The sequence below is a fragment of the Stegodyphus dumicola genome, chromosome 5 (genome assembly GCF_044657685.1).
Source record: "Stegodyphus dumicola isolate Sdum_Otavi_A_Nest chromosome 5, ASM4465768v1".
Taxonomy (NCBI): Eukaryota; Metazoa; Arthropoda; class Arachnida; order Araneae; family Eresidae; genus Stegodyphus; species Stegodyphus dumicola.
Window position 1 is genome coordinate 143,123,033 of NC_140772.1, and position 16,928 is coordinate 143,139,960.

General features: G+C 29.3%; 1 protein-coding gene, 1 long non-coding RNA gene and 1 pseudogene across 3 annotated transcripts in view; 2 read left to right on the top strand and 1 right to left on the bottom strand.

Moving 5' to 3' along the window:
• LOC118205402 (thioredoxin reductase 1, cytoplasmic-like) overlaps nucleotides 1-1,613 on the top strand; it is a 68,802-nt gene extending 67,189 nt beyond the window's left edge. The window contains exon 16 of the mRNA XM_085817142.1: nucleotides 827-1,613. Coding sequence (XP_085673268.1) covers nucleotides 827-889 — 63 coding nt within the window. The 3' untranslated portion in view covers nucleotides 890-1,613. The remainder of the gene's footprint in view (nucleotides 1-826) is intronic.
• Nucleotides 1,614-3,054: 1,441 nt separating this feature from the next.
• Nucleotides 3,055-16,928, bottom strand: part of LOC118179946 (uncharacterized) — an 85,204-nt pseudogene continuing 71,330 nt past the window's right edge. Inside the window, exon 3 of the transcript XR_015041259.1 lies at nucleotides 3,055-5,128. The product of XR_015041259.1 is annotated as an uncharacterized LOC118179946 (transcript). The remainder of the gene's footprint in view (nucleotides 5,129-16,928) is intronic.
• On the top strand, nucleotides 10,529-15,145 carry LOC146997256 (uncharacterized). Its single transcript, XR_015041260.1, has 3 exons — nucleotides 10,529-10,677; nucleotides 11,020-11,102; nucleotides 14,977-15,145. It is a non-coding gene; the product is annotated as an uncharacterized LOC146997256 (long non-coding RNA).

A 16,928-nucleotide genomic window follows, 5' to 3' on the forward strand; every position in this document is an offset into this window, starting at 1 on the left:
AATCTGGAAGTTTATTGAGTAACAAACTAAGTAGTTTCAAAGCAATAAACATTTCTTAAGAATATTTTTCTTTCTTTGTAACATAATTGATTTAAATAAAAATGCATTAAATCATGAAATATCTAATCAGAAGTATTAAATATTTTTATGAAATTAGCTAGCTAGACTCATTAAAAGCACTATATAGTTTTTCTTTTTTATGATAACTATTTTAAGTGATTGGTCAGTTTTTAAAGGGATAATAACAGCAAACATTAAAAAAAATAAACTATGGCTACCCTTAGCACTACTGGGAATAAACAAATGCTGCTTTTAAAAATGTGATTTTTCTGTTGAATTCTATATGATTGCAAAGAAAGCAATGCTTAATAATAATAAAGATAAAAAGGCAAAAATTAGTGCTGGCCAGAGTGATACCAAGAGCAGATTGTGCTGGCATTGCATGGATCTCCATAATAAATAAAGTTAACCATGTTTAAAAACTAGTGTTTTAGCCACTATAACACCTGTTCAGCAAGATGTGTCATTCATTGAGTAGATATCAGGAATATTAGGTTAACAATTAACAATTATTTCTGAATTTTTCTGCAGGCTGTTTTCCATTCTTATGTATTTTAAAGTAACTTATGATTATAAAAAGCAGGCCACATCATTAAAATTAGTTAGCATAAGTAAGTAAAATCTTAACAATGATTTGATTTCAACATTAGCCTACTCTTTATGAACATTTAGGATTACACTTTTATGCCATTTTTATTTGTATATTTAAAAAATTGCTCTGGTAATATTCTAAATTGTGTAGTAATGGATTTAATTCTTTTTCTAGATATTTACAACACTTTCTGTAACCAAGAGATCTGGAAGATCTACTCTACAAGCAGGTTGCTGAGGTTAAACTTACTGCTACCTAAATAGAAATGGATTATATTTCCTTGAAAAAGGAATTTGCTGCTATATTCCAAAGAAATTTTTAATTCTATGATTAATGTTTCTATCATCAGTTGTATTTTAATTTATGAATTATTCTTTAATGCAATTATTTCTTTTTCAAGGATTATCCATTGGTAGCAGTAGGTTTTATTTTTATCTACCAAGCATTGTGTCTGGTAAATTTAATGATGGCTTTTCTATAAACCATTGCAATGGGTAGAAAAGTCGGATGTCTCCGGATTCAGTGCGAGGTTCTACATTTCATACAAGTATTAATAAATAGACTGCAAATTTACTTATACTGTTAATTTATAAATTTCAAATTATGTGATAATTTATATAGCTTAAATGGGCTTTTGTAGTATGTTAAAAGTTTTTTTTTTTTTTTTTTTTTTTTCAAATAAAGCTATAAAATACAATAATTTTTTGACCCTCTGTAAAAATTTTCTTTTTGGTGGAACTTAGTATAATGTAATAATGAAAAATATTGATAATGTAATACAAATTTATAAATGTATTTCAAAATTTTGTTTAACTGTTTAATGCTGCCATATAATGTTCAATTTTGTTTATATTCTGGTATTTGTTGAAGTAGCTCTAACTTAAATATTGATATTTTCCAAGTGATCTGTAAATGCAAAATTTTTACCTGGTTTAATAATAAAGCTTTAATTATTTACATAGATTGAGCTTTTATTATGTAAATAAGTTAAAAACATTGGCATTCTATTCTGATTTTAAATCATATATGACATTATAGTCAGGGAGAGATTTTAAAATAGCTTAAAACCATGCACTTGAAATCTAATAATTGTTTTGCTTCTTCTTAATATACACATCTTATATTGGTGTATATTTGAAAGATAATTATGTAGATGCTGTATTCATGTCTATTTAAAGAAATAAATCATAAACTTGAAGATAAAGGGAAAATATGTATTTCCAAGAGTACAGGTATGTTCTGTATTCTTTGACTGAGCCTGTATTTATCTCCTCATATAATGCATGCTTCTTAATTTGTCATAAGATCTCACATTTATTTTTCAAATGAATAAATTTTGAGCATGAAACTGGTTTTCATTTTTACGGGGAGGAGAGATGAATGATTTTTAAGCTTAGTTAATATTTCTGTAATGGAACAGTGTGAGAAATAACTAATATTGCAAAGGGAACAAAAACACTTGCCAAGAATTAGTACGGAGATTAAAACTGAGGGTTTAAACCCTCTGAGCAGCATGAGTGCTTTATCTGGCCATGAGATGTTTTGTCATTTTGTATGTCTTGACTTATATATTTTGCTTTCTTTATAAAGGAATAAGGAAAATTTCATCTTAATGAATGTAATTTTATGAAAATAGACTAAAATATATAATTATACAAATTTAGCTAATAAATGTTGTTTCAATACAGGTCTTCATGACAGATTTAAAAAAACCTCACCTCATAGAGGGTTAAGAAAATAAGGTAATATTGACCTTTGTAGAGATGCATTTGTTCTATAAATGGAATACAGGAAAGGTATTATTTAGTTAAGAATATGATGTGTTTTAACAGCAATGATTAGCATCTACTCATGTTAATGCCATTTCACCTAAGCTATTGGATCACTTCTTTGCAAGTGTTATTTTCAGTTGATAGACATCGTGTAGTGTATGTCACATGATGCTTCCTGAGTGTTGAGCTTGAAACAAAGCAAGACTAAGAATAAGAGCTTTCTGAAACATGCTTCATAAAACTAATATCCACTGATGGATGAAATGTTATTTCAAGTCTAGAATAAATTTTACTGTAGCATTTTATGAAATTTCTATACATCTCAATTATGTAAAAGAAACAAAATCATTATTACTCTATATCCTTTTCATTTTAAAGTCTCACCAGTGGCTGAATAGTTAAGATTACTGAGGGCTGGAACCCAGGCAAATGGGCTAACTGCATGGTTGGTTTTCCTTATGTGAATACAAAATAAGTTCCCTTAAAAAAGGATCCCTACTTAGCTCTCATGTGCTTATCATATTCAAATAATCTAACCTGACCTTTTGATAATCAATATCGCAATACTTCACTTTTGAGGCGAGAAGTGACTTTTCTAGTTTAATATTGTATCTGAATAAGAGACTAAAGCACTTTCAAAAATTTATTTATTGGAAAGAAATGTACTAATTTAAAGCAAGACAGAGATTCAAGCACAAATTGTTGTAAATACAGGTATCCTCCAATTTACATACGTACATAAAATTATTGCAATTGTCATTCAGTAACAGATAGGAAATTTCAAATACTAAAAACTTAATATAAAGAAAATACAAAAATAAAAACATTTCAAAAATTATAAATATATTTAATACTGCAACCAATCTAAAGATATATTTCAATAAATGTTCCCTTATTTCAAATAAACTGTTTATTATAAAAATTTCCAAAAAAAAAGTTTTAATTTCTAGAAAAAATTAGTAATAATTTTTATGATGACATGTAAAACTTTGTGTATTGACACTATACTGTTTATGTCTTATCAGCACTGAAATGTTGAGACAACTCTAGTAGATAACCACAAGAAAAAATTGGAAAGCTCATATTATGAAAGAGGAAATATAAAACATCAACAGTTAGGAAGGGAAATGTCACAAAATACAAGTCTTCTGCTGTTTAATGAATGATTCTTACAAGGTTATTTACTTCTTATTATCCACTTAACATATATTAAGTAGCTTGCAGAGTGGCATTTATGAAATAAAAATTACTGTAATTATAATTAGATGGTTTACTGTTGCTTGCACATTGGATTTTTTTATTATAAATGGATTTTTAAATACCACTTTTCAGCACTTCACTTTTAGCACCAGTAATCATATGAAATATGTGATTCTCCAATTAATTTTTTTTCTGCATATAACTATAATATGTTAATTTTATCTTTTTAAAATTCTTTTTACATTCACTTTAAATATTCTAAGACAGTTATCAGATACTAGGAAAAATAGCATGCATAATGAGAAGAAAAGTAGACTCATATCAACAGCCCATAGGCAATCTTATAAAACACAGTAACCTCCATGATATTTTTCCTCCCATAAGATTTACTCTATCGAGTTGTTCTGGTGTCTTTTTTTTTAGGTATAATGGCAATTTTCATCTTATTGCAAATTAATTATGCTGCTTAAGTGCTTTGGTTTATTAATAGTTTTATTTTTTTCAACTTTAAAAATAGCATTAAATCAAATCTGCAATACAGCTTCGTTCACCACTTCATATTTTCAATTTGATGAAACACATTAAAAATGGAAATAATTTATTACAAAATATATTACTAACAACACTTAATTTACACTGGGAATGCTTAAGTTACACTTTCCTAGAATTGTTTTAAACTGAAAGAGTTTTTATAATATAATTTTCCAGGAAATAAATGGCATGCATTTTCAGCACCTATATACTATGAGTAACATAATGGTTCATTCAAATCTTATAATAATGCAATATGTTGTAAATGTGTTTTTAGTATTATTACCATCTTCTATAATTAATTCTCTGAATATGTACAAGATTAAGAATTGTTACCCTTTGATGAGAAAAAGCAAGGTAATTTGTTGCAAGTCTTTCTATCATGATAAGGCTTCATGGATGCCATAATGCTTTTTTTCTGCACAGCACTCGACTGAGTTCAGTTTTACAGAATGTAACTGTAATTTTGTCTAGCAGCATTACTTGACTTCCAGCATTACTTGTTTTCCAGTAAGGAAAATCCTCTCTTAACAAAACATTATAATTGAAGAATTTCATTTTAAAATCAATGCAAATTAAGGGCTACTCGTATATCATTCAAGTAATTTCATATACAGACCGGATAATTTTATATAAAGCTAGCTAAAGCATGTTATTTATTTTAGATAAAGATTCTGTGAACAGTTAAGACAACATCTTACTATTTAAGGAATTCAGTCAAACAGTTTAAAAGACTAAAAGTGTATAAAGCTCTGTCTTTGTACAAAATTATAATACTGCATACAGTCAGTGACAAAATATAAAAGTAGGTTAACAAAGATCAAGTGATTTTACATTTTAAAATAATGCTTGCAATTTTCCACTTTGATGTGCAGCCATAGTGTCATCACAGCCACCAATGTGCTGCTCATTGATAAATACTTGAGGAACCGAGGTACTTTAGCCATTGCTTGTTGCATTTCAGTTCCATTTTCTGTAAGATAAATATTGTTAAAAAAGAATTAAAATTCAATATCAAACTTAAATACTCTCTGAATGTTCCTTTCAATTATATTATTTTCTTTTAGGGCATTAGCTAAATCAAAATTATATTCAGTTTCATGAAAGTATATACTCGCATAACACAGTATAATTATACATTACCTGTGCATGTATAAAGTAGCTTAATATGCTATTTTTATACATGCAGTACACCTTCAAATGTACATTAAAAGCAATTTATTAAAAGCTACAATTTTCTGCTGGCATACTATTTTAATTCTGCTAGTGATAAAGCATATTCTTGACTACACTGTAGTAAGATAAATTCATTGCCATTAACCTAACAAGATATTCATATTACTATGAATTTTATATATATGTAAATAGTTTTAGGGAAATACCATGTCAATTGTAGTATCTCTTGTATAACGTAGCGTGAAAGGCCTCAAGCACTCGAAACTTCACTGGAAAAATTAGTTTACAAGGGCAAGTTCGCTTAACATGGAGGTAATGGCTATCTCGTTAAGTGAGATAGCGCCAAGCTGGTGATGGTTTTAGCGACTAATTTTTTCATCAGATATGGCGAGAAATGGCAAAACTTTATGACCATTTAGCGATATTTTGGTCCAATTCCTATGTAACTGTAATTGTATCCAGCTCAATGCAACTTTAATTGTATGCCTTTCAGTAATTTCGTGAAACCGACGATGCTGGAAATTTCCCAGCGGTGCCGGGTGAAAACGATATAAGACGAGAGAGTATCAGTTTTACGCTTAATTCAGAGTTTAGCTCAGAGTACTGAGAGATCACTGTAAACATTTGAGGCTTATGTTCTTAGTAGTTTTGATAATTGATTGTGCTCTGTGATAGTGAGAAGAGCTATATGAGTAATTCTATGAAATGTTCCAGAATGTAAAGTGTTGCTTTTAGGAAAATAAATTTCATAAAGCTATTATAAGTTCTGTGTGCTCTGAGTTCATTACAAACTATAAACATGCAACAAATTCTGGTATCAGGAGTGGGACTGAATGCTAGTGATGGAGAAACACCTAAGAAAGCTGGTGACAGCTTTTGCTGCATTCCAAGAAAAATATGGAAAGGGTCATCAAGTCAGTTCAAAAAAAGATTGAAGCAGGTCATGAGGAAATTAAAAAAAAAAAAAAAAATTACTGCCATACTAGAAAACAAATTCAATGCTATCGACTGCTGTTGAACAACAAACTGACGATGGGGTTTTGCAGCTTTTGCCACGGAAGTTGAAAGCTGGAAATAATACTGACGACTCTAAATATCTGTGTCTTCTCGATCGTGTCTTTATATATCCAGGTATGATGGAGACTTCCAGACAAGTGTAGAAGACTCAGTTCTTTACCGTAGCAGACGCAAACAGATAACAAAATTAAGGCCTACAGATAAAGTTTTTCGCTTTCTTCATGAATACTACTTTGGGAACAGAGTAATTGCGTTAGATTATCCGTAATTTACTGACACAGGAATAGCTTGGCCTCCATATTCTCCCGATCTGAGTGCTTGTGACTTCTTTCTGTGGGGTGCATTCAAAGACACTGTCTATCGAAACAATCCCGCTACTCTAGATGAGCTTGAATTGTTATTGGCGTTGCATGCGATTCCATTTCCGTTGAGACATTGCAAGACATGATGTCAAATTTCCTTGTTCGTTCATGCCACCTCATTGTTTCGAATAGTGAACATTTTGAAAAAATTGTATTTTGATTGCAGATGCTGCTTCCCTTTATTTTATTTATTTATTTATTTATTTTTAGACTGCTTTCAGAGAAAGAGTTTTCAGCACAGGGCGCCATCTGTTAGCGATTTTCGTAACTAAATTTTCTAAAGTTCTGTACACCATTTTTACAGTTTTGCTAACAAACGTACAGTTTACCGCATAATTCTATCGATCTTTGTTGTAGAGATATTTAATTTTGAAATCAGGGCTTATTTGCTGACCACCCTGTATATAAAAAAACTGAAATGTTTCAGATTTTAAATTACGTCCAAAGGAATGTTGCCCTGTGATTTTTTTAACGTTTTGTGTGTTACCTTTATTTATTAAATATCATGTTCTTTGCACTTAAACCATAAACTTCAGTTCAATAGCAATGTCGCAAAATAATTTTAAAATGAGCATATCTTTAGCATTTCCGATACACAGCTGGAGATGAAGTTCCCCCCCCCTCCTCCATGAAGTTTTGCCATTGCTCGTTTTGAAATTCTTGAGTTTGTTAATCAAAAATTCGTTAAAGTTTTAGAAAATATGAAATCGATAATAAAACAAATTCCAAATTTGGACTTCCACATGCCCATATTTGTAAGAGGATTACATCATTCAAAATTCGATGGCCCATATGTACCGTTGTTTTATCACAATGCGAGAAATGTACATACATTTATGCAGATTTTTCATTGTTTAATTTCATCAAATATAATGCAGGACTCTAACATTTGGTGGCAACAGTTTGAAAAGTGAAGCGGACATTTATAGTGATTCAACGCAAAACGAAAACAATAGTCCTTCAGGGATAAAGGCCCTTTCGACTAAGAAGGAAAATACTGAGCTCAGCAAGCGAGGTAACAGGATGAGAATATATATATGTGTGTGTGTGCGTGCGTGTATTGATGAAAAAGCGAGATGCGCAACTACATGTTATAAAAGCCCCATATACAAAAGTTTAAACGTTCTACGGTTCCTTGTTTTTTGGGTTATGCGAGATACATACACATGTACAGATGTCACAAAAAAAAAAAAAACATATCCCTTCTGAACTGTCAGCTGTCACTGGACTGTCAGCGAAACAATCGCGCTGATAGATGTCTGGAGATGTGATAGCATCCCCCCAAAAATTAAATGCAACTGTACAAGATACGGAAATTATAGACAAATACAGACAACGTTATCTGATGCTAGAGGTATTCCAGAAATATCGTTCAAATTTAAGCTGAAGTTAAGACTAGTGCATATCGGCCTCAACACGACAAGGGACTCGGTACCTTTTGAATGATTTTTTATTTTTTTTAATTTAAGCATTTTCATCTACTTTTTATGAATTATTAAATGGTTTTGTGAGACAAAATAATTTTAAGCTGAAAAAAAGTTTTTGCTAGTAATTTTTTTAATTTAAATTTTTGAAGAAAAATTTTACAATTAAAAAGTCTTTCTTCTTCTACAATTTTTAATGTCTTCCCCCCATTTTTTATTGTATTTATTAGAGTGTTCTTAATAACTTCAAGGAATGATTTTGTAATTAATGACTTAGTTTCTGAGAAAAAAATAAAAATAAACTCTTATCTAAAATCTTTAACAAATATGATCTCAGTCACATTTTCATTTCAACTTACTTTTCCTTTCAGTATTTTGCAAAACCCATCCTTGTTTCTATAAAGTATATAATTTTAAATAAGCAGTAAAAGTAATAAAAAATTTAGTCCATACCTGTATATGTTTTAGGAGTTTAAGTAAAAGGATTTATTGAAAAAAATGCAAAAGGTTTCTCAGTTTGCATTTGCAGTTTAAACAATACAAACTGTCTAAATAGACATTTAATAATTTCAAATCTTTAAAATTTTATTACTGAATTTCAATACACACACATATATATATATATAAATCAAACCTAGTGCTATTTATTCAATTGGTAAATATAAACATAAATTACAAACCTTTTTTTAAAACCTTATGTGGCCATAAAAATTGCAAAAACTCATAAAACGCAAGCAGAATTTTTCTTTAGCTGTTTTTGTTTTGTAAAACACGTTCAAAACAATTTTAATACATTGATTAATTATAATATTGTTGCGTGCGTACGGGTTTGTAATAGATTGATAATAGTTCGTAAATGATTGTCATTGAACTCAAATCCGATGATAGCTTAATTAAATTTATTTTATCAACAGAAACACTTCAAAGTTCTGTAATTTTCCTCATAAATACTCATACAAGTGTTTAGAATATCACTAAGTATAATCAGTAGTTATGCTTCAATCTAATAAGAACGTTAAACACAATGGAATGCAAAACGCATCTTAAGAGAAAGTTAACTCAGAAATATCTCCAATCTCACGCTGAATTAACAACTGGCAACAATAACAACTTATATAGCATAAATAATGTCATAAAAATAGTGTGGTATAATGAGCTTATTACTTTGAAACCGATGTTTCGAATTGATGCCCAAGAAGAACCAGTATTTCCCATTCTGCTTCATTGCATATCTTTCAAAAAAGTAAAAATATTATCCAATTTATTTCCTTTCTCATTTTTTTTAAATGCGAAATGTTTGTTTTATAAGCTGTGAAAATGTCAGAAGTTTGTAATCGATATATTTTTAGATATGAAATTTTAAAATTAATGGGCGTCAAAGTCTAAAAATATGAACGATTTTCAAAAATTCTCCCAAAATATTTTTGTAAAAAATTACGCTAAAAATTTCATGTAATTTTTTTTCCTCCATAGCGTGTTACGGTGCAAACTATAATATTCTGAGATTCTCAGTTTATTTGTTAATATTTGCAAAAAAAATTTTCAACTTTAAATTTGGAGAAAATCTAATCCTCTAAAATTCAAAAGCGTGACACCACATCCACAAGCAGTGTATGTACAAAGTTTGAGTTCTATTTCTTATCGGGAAGCAGTATAAAAATCCATGACCATCTTTTAACCATAGCGACAAGCACCAAGAGTGAATTAAATAACAGCTTATAAAATAATAATAATAATAATTAAAAAGCATATATTTTTCAGGAACCATTACGAAAGTTCAGGTACCAGTTTCGAAAGTACAGATTACAAAATTAACAACAGTAAGCAACGTTAAAAATGTGTAAACAGTATTAGAAATCTGCAAATTAGGAGACGTGATTGTTCACAGACGCTTAGGTGTAAAGGGGAAGAAGGAAGACGGTGGTCTTCTGAACGGGTCCTAAAGACGAAACTCTTTCATGTCTCCTTTTTCTCCTCTTGCTAACGGCAGCTGTGCGAAGGAGCGTTGCATGTGAACGGGGCTTTGGAGTAAACAAACGAAAAGCCAGCGACTCGTTCGGCTGTGACGTCACTTAAGTTCGCTGTAGTATCTCCTAATAGTAGTTTCGTATTTCCTTTTCAAATATTTTCTGTTTTTCATCGGAAAAGTAAAAATTCTAATATTTGGAGTTGAAACTTTACTACCTAAAATATAATTTACTATATAGAATAAGTTTTAATTACGAAAAGTTCCCTCAGTAATTTATTGTTTCATCAAAAATCTTCCAAACTTCACTGTAAAAAAAAAGTTCGCTCTTTACAGGCAAAAGTTTTATAAAGTTACAGAAATCAAAAAGTTACAGAAGAATTTCCTGTAATGGTAACAGGTTGAAAGCAAACTGTAGGGGTAACAGCTGATTTGCTTGTAACATTACAGATAATGTTTCAGTAGCCGCGCAGAAGAATCACGTGACTGACTGGAAATTAGCCAATCAGGAGAAAAGTGTTTGAAAGCTAGTTGCAGAAAACAACATGGCTGAATGCATGTTGGTTGTATAGCGCAGGTAAGTAAGAAAATGCTTACAATTACTGCTTGAAATATTTTTTGTTCATTTTATGCAAATTATTCTCATGCACTTTGCACTGTTATATGTAGTGAGTAAGTATTTAAACGTTTAAGCTTTGCGATTAATTAATATCAGTGTTTGTAATGTCTAATGAGTTGAAAGAGTGCAAAATATAAATGCAGATCTAATAGTAGTATTTTGTCATTGTGCATCCGATAAATTACGCCTTAAATTGCCCGTATTATTATTTAAAACTAATTATTCCAAAATTTAATCACTGTTTGTGGTATATAATTGAAATGGTAATGTGGTTGTTGAAAACAAAACTAATCATTTTAGCGTTCTTTTCCAATCGTCTGACCAAAGAACGTTTGACATCTTTTTCCCGGCAGGCCTTGCGAGAAACGTTTAGAATTCTGAATGTAATGTATATATTTTTTTGCTTACTAGGTTTAGTTTATTCTTTTTCTAGGATTATCTAATTAGTTATACCTGGTTTATAATTCAGTCTAATATGTTTATGTACGAGTGTGTTATGAAGTAAAATTACAAAAACTTGAACAACGCGGTCGAGAATCTCGTTTATTCCTTTAGTGTAATAATATTTTTTTCAGTGGTATTAATTTCTTACGAAAATATTATAATTCCAAAATGAAGTAATTATATTTATTAAAAATATGCCGTATCATACTTTTCGTAATGTTTTGTTTTACTAACTAGATGCAACTTAATTATTCCATATATTTTAATATACTAATATCAACAGGGGAAAAATGGAAATGACCTAAAATATTTTTCTAACAATTCGTTAAACTAATTATAAAACAAAACTAAAATTTTGTGCATTATTTCCAAAAGTATCATTTCATTAATATTTTATAAATGACAACATATATTATATTGTATATATAACTACCATTGCATACTTATAAGTTTTTAAACATTTAATGTAGAATTTATGTTGATTTTATTTTGCCCAGTTTTAATACAGTTTTGAAGTATGATAGTCTTGTTACTAGGAAAGCATGAATCTGCTAATACAAGTTTAATACATTTCTTAACAAATGTTTCTCTTATTCATGTAATATAATATATAAATCATAAAATAAGTTTTCTTAAAAATAAATTATTATTGTTTATTGGAATTTAAAACAATTCTGTATCTGTATGTTGTATTAAAAATAAAATAATAATGAATTTTTAATGAAGCATTGATTTTAGCATTAACAATGTAAATATATATATATATATCTACACACATGAATAAATGGAAATGCAAGCTACTTTTCCTTACAAAAACCGCCCATGAATATATACTTCCCTTTAGGCTGATAGCCTTTGCATGCTTTGCCATATTCTATCAATCCAAATGATGCAAATATGCAGAAAACTTTACTTTCTTTGAAAGTTAATACCGGAAATAAAATTCAGTGCATTTGTAAACTACGTTAGTTCTCTTATAGCTTGGCATTTAACTACCCAATGATTTACTAGTCCAAACTAAGGCAGAATTCAGATATCGTTCAAATAAAAGAAAATTAATAAGGTCTGATTTTTAGACGTATATATGAAGATTTATTTTTTAAATATTATTTTAAGTCAACCAAATTAATTTCAAATTTAAGTAAGTATTCATGCCTTTCAGTAGCATTATTTTTGATATCTTAAAGCAATGTTATGAAAGACTAGCGAAGTGGATTTGCAAGTTCTAATTACGCAAGGTCCCATGCTTTAAGGGGTCATTTTTAAAAATACTTAATTAACAAAAATATTTAGCATAAAACTTCCAAACTTCACACATGTGGAATATTAATTCTATATATTTTATCTCATTCTTATTTTATTAATTAATTTCATAGCATTTTGTGTGACACTAGTAGTAATTATTAATTAAATTTTATGCTGTTTCTGATCTATGTTTTGATTTTGTTATTAATTACATTAGTTTACATAAGATTTAAAATTATGTAAGGTACAAAAACCTTCTGCATCTATTAATATATGCTGAAGTGAATGAAATTATGCCAGTGAAATTTTTTAAAATCAAAAATAAATTTCTGTGGAAAATTAAAGTTATAAATTCTAAATGCAAACAAAGGAGTGAATTTGAAAGTTATCAAATAAGCCTAAGTGTTGGTCATTTTTTCAGTTTTGCAGAAGAATTTTTATACTTTGCAGGATGGGAATATGATGTTTGGTTTTGTTAGTATTAATTATTACAACTGAATTATTGCAACTTACATTGCAACACGTAATTTAGCTTAAAATTTATTTGAACTTAATTTTCTAATTTATTTTGATCATGTATATTTCATGTGTCATAAGTCTTTGAAATGAATTTAATTCTATTTATTTACACAATTTTTTTAAAGAAGAAAAAGTCACATTTGGTTTGCTTAGTTGCACACGAAGATACATACCTATATATAGAGAGAGGGAGAAAGAGGAGTTATGTTTACTTGCAGACTTTTTTCTTCCTTTTTACTAATATTATAGTATGAAAATCAAGGGGGAAATTAAGCAATCAATTTAAGTTTGAAGGATGTGATTACAATAAGATCATAAACAATCAAAAATATTCATGAATGAACTACTGGTAACTATCATAGTATTATTATTTAAAAGAAACCTACATTCCAATAAGAACACTTAGTAACATAACCATTTAAGTTATCTGATAAAAGTAATTTTCATTCCTACTTCCCTATACCTTGAATTTCACTCTTAGTATTGCCCACTGCTACTCCCTAGACCTCAAAGCATTTAATGCATCTGGAGCTGCAATTTGTGTCTTCTTCTACAGCATGCAAGTTATCACCGTTTAGTTTGTACTGCCACGAGCAATGATCTTCAGGATTACCGTATTGCGTTGCATATTCCACCCCACCCAGCTTTAGAACAAGATTCTGAAAATTAAAAAAATATTTACATAATTTTCCCCCTTTTAATGCATTCAGAAAATGAATATCCCAAGATTTTAAAATGGATTTATCAACATAATGATTGTTTTCGTCATACTAACAAAGGCAAACTTTTGCACACTTAAGGCCCCGTTGAATCTTTCTCTTCTAACTGTTGAATATTATGTCAGCCTAATACAAACAATGATCTATGATAGTGAAAGCAAATACCAACTGCTATTCACTGTGCAATTTTGCCATATCAGCTGAATGTTCACCCTAGCAAGCATCGGACCACAACCTTCTCTAATTATTTATGTATGATCTGAGGCCTAAGGATTTGCAAGAACAACAATGAGAATGACAGAAGTTCAAATTATAAAGAAGAAATGAGATAACTTATTAGATATTGCAATTATGTGTATTCTTATTGAAATAGAGGTTTCTTTTAAATAAATAATATTGTGATAGTAGCAGTTTATCCATGATTACTTTTCCTTTGTTATATTCCTACTGTGACTGTGTCCTTTGGAAATTAAATTATTCGTTTAATTTTTCCCTCTTAATTTTCGGAAGATAAAATTAGTAAAAGTAAGTGGGAATATGGCATCAAGAGCATTAGATATCCCCATTTTCTTGAAGCTGTTCACTATTATTGTTTCATCAATGATAGGCCATGCACCCAAAATCCACTAGCAAATCAGTTGGTAAGATGAAAATGACCACTATGCGGACAAAACATTTAGGGTAACTTGTTTTGTGAGCGCCTTAAGGAAGACAAACATTACCTAAATCTTTAAAACATATTCAGAATCTTGTGCTAAAAGAAAGCTAGGGGGAAAATGTTGTCCGAGTCCCAGTGATTCCTTTGGACGAATATGTAATATTGTTTTAGAAATTTAAGGTAATAAATATAATATTTTTCGAATGCTAAAACAGTTCAAGAAATTTATTCAAGTTCTGAATTCTGAATATAAGTATACTGTATATTTATTATATTTAATAACTATGGTGGCTTCATTTATGAAAATATTTGAATATTGGCTGTTTTTCTACAATGAACCTTCTCTAAGCTAGCTATACGCGATTCCTGAAAATTTTGATCTTTAAATGATAGTGGGCATCCTAGAGAAGTTATGTTTACTAATTAGTTATTTGATGAGGAATGCTGGTTAAATTTAAAAAGTGATTGACTGAGGTAGCTTATCGTAATGAGACGGTTCACTGTAATCCAATTTTTTAAAGAATTTAAGCTGTTCTTAATTAATTAAGATATAAAGAAATATGATTAAAAGTGATTATAAGCACATGTTTAAAACATCTATTAAAATAATTTTTATAAGCTTTTTAAGAGCATGATTATGATTTTAAAAGAAATGTTTTTTTCTTTATTTAGGAGACATGGTTTACAAAGAGGAGAAAAACCATTCATTTTTTCCAAGCAGTCGAAACGAATTTTTATGAAATGTTTATTAAATTATATTATGTTATTTTTTAATTAATTCTTTTTTTCAGGTTTTATGTAAAGTTTATGAATTAAGTAATAAATTATTTTTACTTCTGTATTTTAATTAGCATATTATTTGCTTCCTAGTGTTTCACAATAAAATTATAAATTCAATAAACTTCTTAATTAACATGCTGTAATATAGAGAGAGCATAAAGTTTGTTTTCTGTTGTCACATGTTTATTTCACAATTTTGTATGCGAATCTCGAAATTTATAATAACTAGGAATACTTTTTTAGTATCACTTTCGAAATGGTAAATATTAAGCTTAGATTTATTACATATTATGTTTGTAAAAAATTATAGGTAAAATTAAAATGCATTAAATTTTAAGCTAAATTGAAGTACAGTCAAAAGTCGTTAATCCGGACTCGTCGGGACTTCGGCGATTCCGGATTATAGATCATCAGTTTAAATTTCATAAGATGGCATGCAGAAATTCTAAAATTAAAAATATGAAACCGTAATTTATGAAATAAAGAATAATTATGATCTAAAGGGTATCAAAATTTACAAAAAAACAAAAAAAAAAAAAAAAGCTTAATATTTATTTACTTTATTAAACATTTCTTTCAATGTAAGTTGTTTAAGTTGCTTCGTTTTATGTGATAATTTTCTCTTTAATTCTATAAACAGACATAATTTCTTGTTCAGTTACAAAGTTCCGCTGTTCAAGTCCCGTTAATTGCTGTGCCGAGAACACCGACTAACTTGTCAATCGAAATTTTTTCGTTTTCACTAACCTCTCTGTCACATTCTTCATGTCTTTATCCATTTTTTGCAGCAATTCCACTTTTTGTTTGTTGGACATCGAAACATACTTTCGTTTTGTAGATCCTTTGGAAGTTCCAGCATCGGAAATTCTATTTGACATAATCGAAAGTTCAAGTTTACTTTTATAAAATTGCTCTTACAGTCTGCAAAAAATAATAAGCGCGATCCAATTCGAAGATTAAGGAACAACGCAATCATTAACATTAACTGAAATAGATAATTTTAGCTTACACCCTCCGTTATACATTAAACGCGCAGGCGAAAACGTATTCTGCACTTGCGCACACGCATATGCGCAGTAGTCAAGGTCTTACGCGCACGCGTAAAACGCATGTGCCAACGCGGCGCATGCGCAGAAAGTTTTTAGCTTTGAGGTCCGGATTATAGATCATTCCAGATTATGGGTGTCCGAATTAACGACTTTTGACTGTATTAATTTTAGAAATAAATTTCTTAAAGGCATAATTGTATTAAGAATTTTAAGGGAAACAAGGCTTTAAAAATTAAGGTCAGTTGGCAAAGGTATATTCTTATTCAAAAAGCATGACATTAGGTTTTTAATGAAAGACCTAATGTCATGCTTGTAAAGTTAATTCAAAGGAAATTATTTGAAGGTAAGTAAAAAAGTTATACATTATTTCAAACAATAGCAGACTGTTGACAAACACTGAGTGCAGATAAGAATAAAAAAATTAGTTAGACGTTGTAATTCAAGCGTATGAACAAAATTTGAATTCCTTGTAGTAACAAAATGAAGTTCATTGCTATGTTGAATTCTTTAATTTACTGAAAATGTCATTTTTTAGAAGGAGAGAATATATTTTTGAAATATTAAGAACAGCTGTTCTGAGTTCTTCATAGAAATATTTCACAAAATGTCTTTCTTTTACTGTAATAATATGATCATATCAACATGCAACACGTTTACTCATATAAGTTAAATCTAAAGCAACATGTGTCTATTTTAGCTAAAATTACTAAAAAAAAAGTTCTAGAACATATCTTATTAACTGACACTAAAACATGCAAATAAAACATACTGTTTTTTTCAGCTATTTTACAGGGC